The sequence below is a fragment of the Pelmatolapia mariae genome, linkage group LG22, assembly GCF_036321145.2.
Source record: "Pelmatolapia mariae isolate MD_Pm_ZW linkage group LG22, Pm_UMD_F_2, whole genome shotgun sequence".
Taxonomy (NCBI): domain Eukaryota; kingdom Metazoa; phylum Chordata; class Actinopteri; order Cichliformes; family Cichlidae; genus Pelmatolapia; species Pelmatolapia mariae.
The window spans coordinates 29,576,597-29,589,184 of record NC_086245.2 but is presented as its reverse complement, the minus strand read 5'-3'; the positions used below and the strand labels follow the sequence as shown (position 1 = coordinate 29,589,184).

At 39.6% G+C, this 12,588-nt stretch overlaps 1 protein-coding gene across 1 annotated transcript in view; it reads left to right on the top strand.

The window, feature by feature from the left end:
• The window catches only part of kcnk9 (potassium channel, subfamily K, member 9), a 52,110-nt gene extending 39,779 nt beyond the window's left edge, over positions 1-12,331 (top strand). The window contains exon 2 of the mRNA XM_065469915.1: positions 10,954-12,331. Coding sequence (XP_065325987.1) covers positions 10,954-11,831 — 878 coding nt within the window. The 3' untranslated portion in view covers positions 11,832-12,331. The remainder of the gene's footprint in view (positions 1-10,953) is intronic.
• Positions 12,332-12,588: the final 257 nt, after the last annotated feature.

Sequence of the window (12,588 nt, the reverse complement as noted above, 5' to 3'; positions counted from 1 at the left end):
ACAGCATGCAGTTTTTAGATTGTAAATGTGCAGAGAGTCTAAGAGCACAGAAGAGAGATGCTGTGTGCATCGTGATGCCTATAGCGGCATAATTGAAGTGCTCTTCAGGGTCACCAGTCCTAACTTTAGGTTGTATCAAAAAGATAACTGAAGACAGGTTGTGTGATTTCTAAACTCAAACTGAAGTTTTGAAGGTTACAGTGAGGAGATTAGGACCAAACAGAACCTTTGGTTTTATTGTGTGACTTTTGAAGGTGCTTTTTGAAGGCTGTATTTTCAAGATCATGCATATTTTATATATTATTTGAATGAAGTTCATTTATTCAATCTAAAGTCACCGATAATTGTCACTCATTTCAAATGTTTTCAACTGGTAAAAGGTTTGGACTGGAGGCAGATCTGCTCTTGTAAAAGATGCAAAATGCAGTGTAAGATTGTCTTGCAGTAATATGCAATGCCTTCTCTGAAAAAACAAAACAAAAAAACATTGTGTAAATGGGAGCATATGTTGCTCTAAATCCTATAAATGCAGTACCTTCCAGCATTGATGGTGCCTTTCTAGATATATAAGATACCAGTTGCATAGGAACTAATACAACGTCTGAGTGCTGATAGAAACCCAGACAGTCTCTCAGCTTGTTAAGGTTTAATCTGTATTATTTTAGGGTCTTTACCTTAAAATAGAAAGTGCATTGAGGGAAATGTGATTTGGTGCTTCATAAGCAAAGATGTGGTTTCTGACACTTTATGTTTTTTAGCACCGGGTTTGGTGTTTGACAAGTCAGTGTGATTTGATCAGCACTCTCAACAACTCCTTTAATTTTACGATAAAAAGCCACTTGAAATGTACACTAACACGCTGCCTCGATGCATACTGTGAAATGGATGGAAATGCACCGTAGTGCCATGGCATTTGGTACACACATTAAAGTTCTGTATTATTTCTTTATGGTGGGAATTTTTAATTTGCTTGTTGCTTTATGGACCAGTATCTGTAAATCTAATTACATTTCCCCCCCATGAGAAAAGCGCTGTGGCGTTAATTAGCAAAACTGAACTAAGATGTCGAACAGTACACCTGCTGAACATCAGCACCCTGACAGCAAAGGCTCACAGAGACGATAGCATGGCTGGTGATTCGCAGACTAATTTCATCGTGGCTTGGTTGTAAAAAAGGATGTAACGTGAAAGCGCACTGATCTGCAGCTTTTACCTCCTCCCGCTCCAGACGATACTGACGCGACTTTCAGGAGGCACTTTTGTGTCGTCGTGTTATCAAACTTCCCACTACGGTTTGTTCAAACATTTCAAGACTGAGTCAACAGATGTGCAGTGATACAGAAAACGTGTACATACAGAAATATTCTAGAAGAGACGTTAAGATCACACACAGAATACTGAGCTTCTTTGTTCTTCTTTTTACATGTTAGCAGATGTTCCTCGTATACCCTATTTATGGAAATGCTGTAAAATAGAAAGTGTGTTCCTGTTACTAAAGCAATGCAATCAGCTGCTACATAGGTTATTGCAACCCTGAAATTTTAACACGTTTTAACAGATTCCTGTCTAGGAGATCATTTATCAAAGATATTTTAGTGAGTCATATCAAATCTGCATTTGGCAAATGAGCAGGATCTCACTGAATGGATTGAGAGCTCGTCTATGTTTCAGACACTTTGTGCTCCAGGCTGATAAGGCCGGTGTGTTTTACAAACAAATCCCGCCTGCTGCAGCTCCAGTCTCGTCTTCCTCCCCTTGAGAAGTCCTACAGAAACACAACCCTCCTTTTTCATAACACGTCTTAATGTTTAATATTAGCGTGACCGGGCTCCTGTCCTATGCTTTTATCATTCATTAAAGTACGATTCTCTTTCCGCTGTGCTGCGCACAAACACACGCATTCACCTGTGCACACATGAGCACAAAGCACCTGTGCATGGCACAGGCTCTGCGTGGCAGAGCAAATAAGTCTGTTCCCAAGACAACGAGAGATAATAGAGTCATTATAACAGGACAAACAGATTACACAGTGCAATGCTGTCACGGACTCCACACAGCCCATCAGCAACATCAAAGAAATACTTTAAGACAGTTGGATAGTTTATCCTACATTTCACAACTTTCTTTTTCTTCGAGCTTGGAAATGATTTTTGTGTGTGCCAGGAGTTACGCAGCAGGGACAAACTAGAAAAACGATAAGCTTTCCTGGATGTATCGTCCTATCAGTCCAAGATAGACAGCACCCAAGTGGATATTATTTGATACAATAAATGTCAGGGATGATTACTTTTACAAGTTAATATCCACTCTGTAGGTCTGTAGGTCATCTCTCTGAATCCCTGTAAAGCCCTGTTAATCATCTTCTGTTTATTGCCTTGGAAATGCAAGGACACTGATGAATGCTGGAGCAACGAGAGCTCCGACTGACAGGACATCACTGTGAATATGATTTTATTGCTTTTTGCTTTTTTTCCCTTTTAATATCATTAGTCTTATCACTAACAGGTCCACATTTTTAATGGTACATTGCTTTCACCATCAGACTGACATTTAGGTGCTTATCTGTCCAGATTTAAATAATAAAAAAAGGAGAATCCACACGAGCCTTGTGTGGATTCTCCTTTGAGCTTCCTGTGACAGGAAGCTCAAATGACTGAACAGAAGTAGTTTTTAGTTGGCATAATGTCTTCGAGTGCAGCCCATAATGCTGAAGGATTATCTGTGGACGACATTTGTGGTAATATGCATACTCTGTCGAGTTGTAATCAAATGAAAGCTGTCACTCCTTCACAGCTGCTGCTGTAATTCATTACGTCCTAATTACTCGCTGAGAACAAATTTAAGCAATAAGAATCAATATCAATTAATTTGCTAATTTTGAGCAAGATTGGAAAAAGACAGATGGCTGGGTATACAAATCTGTCCTGAGATGTAATTAGAGTTGCCTAAGACTTTTGAGATACCACAGGCATGTTTTTGCTATATTTTCCACATGACATTAACCCTGAAAAATATTTTTTCTCCTGCAATAATTAGTAAATTCAGTGGATAGACTGAAGAGGCATTTTCTCTGAAATGCGGATATTTGCTCGCATGATTAAGCAGTTGCAGATCTGCATGATATATATTTGCATTAATACTATACCTGTGTCGAAATAAGTCTGCAGTAAAATTTATTTTCCTTTTTTTAAACGTATCTTTTTGTAGTCCATATTTAAAGTAATCGCTGCTCATTGTTCAACAGATTCAGTCGGCTCATTTGTAGTCAGCACGCAGCAGCAACACTTTATGCACACACTTCCAACTTCACGGAAAGAATTTTCAAATAAGCTGTGCTGCAATGCAAAACAAACACCTACGCTCAGTGTTTTTACTCAAATTTCCTGCTTCTAGATTTTATTCAGGAAGCTCAAATCCTTTTAAAGACGGAAATTCGAAATACTGGACTTTTATTTAACTAACAGTACTGCCCCCACTTTCATTTCATCATTAATGCCATTTAAGTTGGGAGGGGGATTAAATCAATTTAACCTGTTAAAACAATTTAAGCTGTCATAAAGTGAGAGGCTGTTGTCTGTTTCCTGTGAGTTTCACAATAAGTAATAGGAGATCAGGAAAAGTCAGTAATACACATTCTGAAAGTGAAATTTATTGTAAGGAGTACTTTATTTTGAAAGAAGAAATATGGCTGGTCTGGCCTCTCTGCAGTAAGGTTATGATTAGGTGCGATCTGTTGTTGTGCTGCAACATTATAGTACATCCTGCTGCATATCGTGTGGGAAGCCAAAACTTTTGCACTGTATGAGTTTGATTATCGGAGTTGAATCAGGCTCGGGGCGAATTGAAAAATCAAGATTAATGTATATATTATTTTGTTTAGTTATGGGAAAAGGGTTTGATTTTCCCCCCACTTTAGTTTGCTCTCTCATTAATGAACAAGCAGCAGATCTCAGACGTCTCTGTGAAAAATTAGACAGCCTCTTTAATGCCAGTGCTTGGCATGAGATATGATCTGTAATTGCTCTTTTCTCACAGATACCGACAAAGCTGATGTGGATACTAATCCTCCCGTCGATTGCTGTTACTTTTATTGTATCATAAAGAAGATCTATCACTGCTTCAAGCTGCTTAAGTCGAATGACACATACTGTAAGTGTGTCATGTAAGTGTAATCAGACAAGACGAATATGCAGGATTTCTGGTTTTAATCTCAAGCGGCGAAATTTGATATGTATAACATATTAGTGGGTTGAGTGGTTATATATTATTTTAGATTATTAAAAGCAAACTTAAACCTGTGTGATCAAGTTTGTGTTTTGGTTTTTGTTGTAAGGCAGGACCACTTGTGGCTGTGAAACAGAATATCTGCTTGTTTCAATTCAATTCAATTCAATTCAATTTTATTTATATAGCGCCAAATCACAACAAAAGTCGCCTCAAGGCGCTTTATATTGTACAGTAGATAGCACAATAATAAATACAGAGAAAAACCCAACAATCATATGACCCCCTATGAGCAAGCACTTTGGCGACAGTGGGAAGGAAAAACTCCCTTTTAACAGGAAGAAACCTCCGGCAGAACCAGGCTCAGGGAGGGGCGGCCATCTGCTGCGACCGGTTGGGGTGAGAGAAGGAAAACAGGATAAAGACATGCTGTGGAAGAGAGACAGAGATTAATAACAGATATGATTCGATGCAGAGAGGTCTATTAACACATAGTGAGTGAGAAAGGTGACTGGAAAGGAAAAACTCAATGCATCATGGGAATCCCCGGCAGCCTATGTCTATTGCAGCATAACTAAGGGAGGATTCAGGGTCACCTGGTCCAGCCCTAACTATATGCTTTAGCAAAAAGGAAAGTTTTAAGCCTAATCTTGAAAGTAGAGATAGTGTCTGTCTCCCGAATCCAAACTGGAAGCTGGTTCCACAGAAGAGGGGCCTGAAAACTGAAGGCTCTCCCTCCCATTCTACTTTTAAATACTCTAGGAACAGCAAGTAGGCCTGCAGAGCAAGAGCGAAGTGCTCTAATAGGGTGATATGGCACTACAAGGTCATTAAGATAAGATGGGGCCTGATTATTTAAGACCTTGTATGTGAGGAGCAGGATTTTGAATTCAATTCTGGATTTAACAGGAAGCCAATGAAGGGAAGCCAATACAGGAGAAATCTGCTCTCTCTTTCTAGTCCCTGTCAGTACTCTTGCTGCAGCATTTTGGATTAGCTGAAGACTTTTCAGTGAGTTTTTAGGACATCCTGATAATAGTGAATTACAGTAGTCCAGCCTGGAAGTAATAAATGCATGAACTAGTTTTTCAGCATCACTCTGAGACAGGATATTTCTAATTTTAGAGATGTTGCGCAAATGGAAGAAAGCAGTCTTACATATTTGTTTAATATGTGCGTTGAAGGACATGTCCTGGTCAAAAATGACTCCAAGGTTCCTCACAGTGTTACTGGAGGCCAAGGTAATGCCATCCAGAGTAAGAATCTGGTTAGATACCATATTTCTAAGATTTTCAGGGCCGAGTACAATAACCTCAGTTTTATCTGAATTAAGAAGCAGAAAGTTAGCGGCCATCCAGGTCTTTATGTCTTTAAGACATTCCTGCAGTTTAACTAATTGGTGTGTGTTACCTGGCTTCATGGATAGATAGAGCTGCGTATCATCTGCATAGCAGTGAAAATTTATGCTATGTCTTCTAATGATGCTGCCTAGGGGAAGCATGTATAATGTAAATAGAATTGGTCCTAGCACTGAACCCTGTGGAACACCATAATTGACCTTAGTGTGTGAAGAGGACTCTCCATTTACTTGAACAAATTGGAGTCTATTAGATAGATATGATACAAACCACTGCAGCGCACTACCTGTAATACCTACAGCATGTTCTAATCGCTCTAATAGGATATTATGATCAACAGTATCAAACGCTGCACTAAGGTCTAGCAGGACAAGCACAGAGATGAGTCCACTGTCAGAGGCCATAAGAAGATCATTTGTAACCTTCACTAAAGCTGTTTCTGTGCTGTGATGAGCTCTGAAACCTGACTGAAACTCTTCAAATAAGCCATTCCTCTGCAGATGATCTGTTAGCTGTTTGACAACTACTCTTTCAAGGATTTTTGATATGAAAGGAAGGTTGGAGATTGGCCTATAATTAGCTAAGACAGCTGGGTCTAGAGATGGCTTTTTAAGTAAAGGTTTAACTACAGCCAGCTTGAAGGCCTGTGGTACATAGCCGATTATTAGAGATAAGTTGATCATATTTAAGATTGAAGAATTAATTAATGGCAGGACTTCTTTGAGCAGTTTTGTAGGAATGGGGTCTAAAAGACACGTTGATGGTTTAGAGGAAGTAATTATTGAAGTTAACTCAGAAAGATCGATTGGAGAAAAAGAGTCTAACTTAACATCAATGGTACTAAAAGTAGCTGTAGATGATATTACATCTGTGGGATGATTATTGGTAATTTTTTCTCTAATGATAAAAATTTTATTTGTGAAGAAGTTCATGAAGTCATTACTAGTTAACGTTAAAGGGATTGTTGGCTCAATAGAGCTCTGACTTTTTGTCAGCCTGGCTACAGTGCTGAAGAGAAACCTGGGGTTGTTCTTATTTTCTTCAATCAGTGACGAATAGTAAGATGTTCTGGCTTTGCGGAGGGCTTTCTTATAAAGCAGCAAACTATTTCTCCAGGCTAAATGATGATCCTCTAAATTTGTGACACGCCATTTCCTCTCCAGCTTACGAGTTATCTGCTTTAGGCTACGTGTTTGAGAATTATACCACGGAGTCAGGTACTTCTGATTTGAGGCCTTAGTTTTCACAGGAGCTACAGTATCCAGAGTCGTACGTAGTGAGGAGGTAAAATTATTAACAAGATAATCGACCTCTGTTGGAGTAGCGTTCAGATAGCTGCTCTGCTCTATGTTGGTACAGGGCATTGAAGATGATAACAGTGGGTGGATTATATTCTTAAACTTAGTTACAGCACTTTCAGAAAGACATCTACTTTGATAAAGTCTACTCTCCACTGCTGTGTAATCAATTATTGTAAATGTGAATGTTATCAGGAAATGATCAGACAGCAGAGGGTTTTCAGGAAACACTGTTAAATGTTCAGTTTCTAAGCCATATGTTAAAACAAGATCTAGAGTGTGATTAAAGTGGTGGGTGGGTTCTTTTACATTTTGAGAGAAGCCAATTGAGTCTAATAACAGATTAAATGCAATGTTGAGGCTGTCATTTTTAGCATCTACATGGATGTTAAAATCACCCACAATAATTATTTTATCTGAGCTGAGCACTAAATCAGATAAAAAGTCTGAGAAATCAGAGAGAAACTCTGTGTAAGGCCCAGGTGGACGATAGATAATAACAAGTAAGACTGGTTTGTGAGTTTTACAGCTGGGGTGGACGAGGCTAAGCATCACGCTTTCAAATGAATTAAAAGTCTGTCTTGGTCTTTCGTTGATTAATAGGCTGGTGTGAAAAATTGCTGCCACACCGCCCCCTCGGCCTGTGCTTCGAGATTTCTGGTAGTTAGAATGACTCGGGGGTGCTGATTCATTTAAACTAACATAATCATCCTGCTGCAACCAGGTTTCTGTAAGGCAGAGTAAATCGATTTGTTGGTCAATTATTAAGTCATATACTAACAGAGACTTGGAGGAGAGAGACCTAATATTTAATAATCCACATTTCACTGTTTTACTCTTTGGTTCAGATGTGGATACTGTATTGTTCTTTCTTTGTGATTTTTTATGTTTAAGTTGTTTATTGCTGGTTTTTGGTTTGTTTTTTGTCTTTTTGGGAGCTGACACAGTCTCAATGGAGATGGGTTTTTGGGGGGGTAGCAGGAGGAGAGAAGCTGCAGAGAGGCGTGTAAGACTGCAACTCTGCTTCCTGGTCCCAACTCTGGATAGTCATATTTTGGGGGGGTTAATAAATTGGTCCATATTTCTAGAAATGAGAGCTGCTCCATCCAAAGTGGGATGGATGCCGTCTCTCCTAACAAGACCAGGTTTCCTCCAGAAGGTTTGCCAATTATCTATGAAGCCCACATCGTTTCTGGGACACCACTCAGACAGCCAGCAATTTAAGGAGAACATGCGGCTAAACATGTCACTCCTGGTCTGATTGGGGAGGGGACCAGAGAAAACTACAGAGTCCGACATTGTTTTGGCAAAGTTACACACCGATTCAATATTGATTTTAGTGACCTCCGATTGGCGTAACCGGGTGTCATTACTGCCGACGTGAATTATGATCTTACTGTATTTACGTTTACCCTTAGCCAGCAGTTTTAAATTTCCTTCAATGTCGCCTGCTCTGGCCCCTGGAAGACAATTGACTATGGTTGCCGGTGTCTCTAGCTTCACATGTCTGAGAACAGAATCAGAATGTTTGCATGTTAATTTACAGTTGCATTGTTTTGCTAGTATCCACATCGCTTTTTCTCACATTTTGGTCTTTATCTTCTTACTAATTAATTAATTAATTAATTTATTAATTTGTATGGCTCAGTGCTCCACTTTGCTAACCCACTTGCTGTGGAATTTTTTAGATTGTACCCAAAAAAGCCACATAAAAGAGCTGATGAAGCTAGAGTATGCTAACAATAAAACCAAAATAATAAACTCAAAAAACCCAAAAGATACAAAAATCTAATGAGAGCTATTGATTGGTTGAGAACCATAAATCATTTTGAAATAAAGCCAGCTCAAACTAGTCAGCTAGGTTAGCAAGGTGTTTTCATAAACTCACTGTAATAATAAATGCAATGCTAATTTTAGCTAGCAAAGATAGGCTAGGCTTAGAATAGGCTTAAAACCTGCTAACGCATGATAAAGCACAACTGAATAAATAATTAAAGAATGACATATTTCAAAATTCACCACCAGCACTGGTCTTATCAATTGGCGTTTGAAACCAAGAATAATTGCTGTAAACTTGTTTATTTCTGGCGTAAAAGTTGGCATTTTGCCAGCAGTGTTGGGTGAGTTACTTTAAAAAAGTAATTAATTACTAATTACTTAGTCAATATTGTATTTAAAATACTTATCTAATTACTGTGTCAGAAAAGTAACTTAATTACTCAGTAAGTAATTTAACTAAATACTTCTTAAAAATCCCTATAAACCTTGAGTGGACAAACAATAGAACAGATAGCCTGCAATCATTTTATTAAGCTCACCTTCAGACGCTTTCTGTGCTGCTGAAGTAAAATCAAGTTTTGCCTGCTTAGCAGGAGTTGCTGCGGTGTTATCCATGGATGATGAACAAGGATCACTCAGAAGTGTTCGTCTATGCTCTGGTGTCAGGCGCTTCAGTAGATTACTCGCGCTATTAACAGCCGCCGATAGTTTTTTCTCCCCAGGACATAGCTTACATATTACTGTAATATTCTTGTCTGCTTGTTTCAGAAAAGTGAAGAGACGGGAATATGTCCATGTCATAAAACAGCCACTCGCTTCAGCCGAGTCTGACATCTTCCGCTTTAGAATATGACTATGCAGCAAACTGGCGCGAAATGACGTGCAGCTGCACTACAGCGATGTTAAAGCGGCAGAGTTTACTTCTATGTTTAGAAGATAAATTATTGAAATTAAATAATGATATTCAGCGAGTTTAATTATTTTACAATGTAACGCAAGTACATTGTAAGTAACTGTAATTAAAATACCTAAAAATGAACAGTTAGTTCATTAGTTACTCTACTTTTTCAGTGGAAAAGTAATTTAATTACAGTAACGCGTTACTTAGTAACGCATTACACCCAACACTGTTTGCCAGAGGGATCGGTTGTCATTAGCTCCCTTTTGGAGTTAGCCTCAGTTTGAGGAACTTCAACTTTCAGCTCTATGCAGGCTGTTTTTCAGCATGGCAGGTTGCTGTTTAGTGATAATTTAATTCTAATTTCCTTCGTGCAATCTGCTCCTTTCATATTACGTGCAAAAATAACGACAGTGCAGCTTTGAAAAAAAATTCAACCACTTAAACTCTGCCATAGGATAAGGCAACATTTGAAATCTCGCTTAATGCATTTCTTTAAAGTCCACTAATGAAACCTCAGGTCAGGAACACACATTACATATGCAAATATAAATGCTCCGATTGCAAATCAGATTGAACTAGCCAAGTTTGCTTTCAGTCTTAGCTAAACATGCCTGTGTGGGTGGACGGGCATATGGGAAAAGACAGAATCACAATTCAAATTCAAAACACAGAACATTAAATGTTTTTTTTATGTATACAGTACACCAAAAATATTATGTCTCTGTTTGAAGGTCAGTTGTTGAAGCGATACACATGCCAACTGATGGTGGGTGTATCTTGGCTAGGACTTTGGTGTTTAATACTTGCAGCTAAAGGCTTTGCTAGAGGAGAGATAATCAATATGACGCTCTACAGGTTTCATTCATATTGCAATCTATGAAGTAACATTCAATTACAATTCATGCACTTAAAATCAATTACACTTCATTTAGAAACCCAGTTGAATATGGTGTATCAATCCTATTGTTTGCCCCACAGGTTGATTTCCAATAGTCTGTTTGTGTGTGAGTCAGCAGCTTGTGGTCTAAAGATAAAGTCTAATTAAGCTAAAAGCTTCACTGGCTCCCCCATGACTCTTTTCCAATCCTTCCTCCAAACTGTTTTACCTCGCCGGAAACTTCAGACTAATTGGACGCCCCTCCTGCCATAATCTTTGAGCCCAAATAAGATTAATGAGCAGACACATTTCTGTGGCATGTGCCTATTCAATACCTCTTTTGGCACGGCTTGCAGACTCTTTAGAAGATTTCTTGCTTGGTCATGTTTGTCAACAAAAGCTGATCTGGGGCTTTTTGAATATACGGTTACAGTAGCACTGGTGCCATCAAAAGTAGCCCGCACTTAATGTCTTTCTGCATCACTAATTTCTGCTGTCTTTCTGCTCTCTTCTCAGGCTACGGGCACGCAGCGCCAGGGACCGATGCAGGAAAGGCCTTTTGCATGTTTTACGCCGTCCTGGGAATCCCTTTGACTCTTGTCATGTTTCAAAGCCTGGGCGAGAGGATGAACACTTTTGTTAAGTACCTTCTGAAACGCATCAAGAAGTGCTGCGGCATGCGCATCACTGATGTGTCCATGGAGAACATGGTGACGGTGGGATTTTTCTCCTGCATTGGCACGTTGTGCATCGGGGCCGCTGCATTCTCCCATTATGAGGACTGGAGCTTCTTCCAGTCTTACTATTATTGCTTCATCACATTAACAACTATTGGCTTTGGGGACTTTGTGGCCCTTCAAAAGAATCGGGCCCTCCAGAAGAAACCCCTTTATGTGGCCTTTAGCTTCATGTACATCCTGGTGGGCCTTACGGTCATCGGGGCCTTCCTCAATCTAGTGGTGCTCCGTTTCCTGACTATGAATAGTGAGGATGAGCGGCGGGATGCCGAGGAACGGGCCTCACTCGCCGGCAATCGGAACAGCATGATCATCCACATCCAAGATGAATCGCTGCACCGGGCACGGCGGCGACGGGAGCCATACCACGCAGAAGTGACTGATCTGCAGTCAGTGTGCTCCTGTATGCACTATCACTCGCATGACAGCCCTAGTCCGGGTATGGGAGGTCTGGGCTGTGCCTTTTCCCACAAGAACTCATTCAGCTCACAGCTGAACCCCAACCAGTACTTTCACTCGGTTTCCTATAGGATCGAGGAGATCTCGCCCAGCACCTTGAAAAACAGCTTCTTCCCTTCGCCCATCAGCTCGGTGTCTCCAGGCCTTCACAGCTTCACAGACAATCACCAGCTCATGAGGAGAAGGAAATCTATCTAGACCCCAACAACCACAGGACCATAAGTTTTATACACAAGGTCAAACATTTCCAATGCTGCTCCTTTACCAAATCTTATTTCAGCACTTTTTCCCTCCAGTTTGGTTGTATGTAATCGAAGTATTCTTGGGAAACTATTCAAGAACAGCAGGCGCGGACACAAGGGGATGCAAAGCATGAAGCATGGATGTCTATTTTTTCAAGAGATTGCTCCATTTAAGAACCACACAACACAAACTGCAAGACTTTTCCTTATTACAGATTTACACTACAGAAATTGATATATTAACCTTTGGTTACATACCAAATGATGCACACTGGGGGAAATGCTATTTTTCAAAGGGAGTTGTTTCACCATAACTTGAAGCAGCATTTACCGTTATGTATGTTTCCATTGCCTCACTGCAGACAGAGAATTTAAAGTGACTTAAAGCATCAGGTATTGTTTTCTATAAGCAATCATGTATTTAAACGGATTCACAACACATCAAGCCAAAATACTGTTGCCAATATTAGCATGTGCATTAGCTGTCATTTAATAGTATGCCATGGTTTTTGTGACATTGTTTGCGTCTCTTTTCCAGAACATTTGTGTGAAAGGCATCTGTTTGTCTTTGATCAGAAAGGATCATGCTGCTGTTATTGATATTTCCTCCTGTTAGAAACATCATAAAAGCTTTATTTTCACACACACCCACAAAAATCAGCCCTCAGTTCTTTTCCATTTAGACAGATTTTCCACTTTTGGGGTCTAATGTA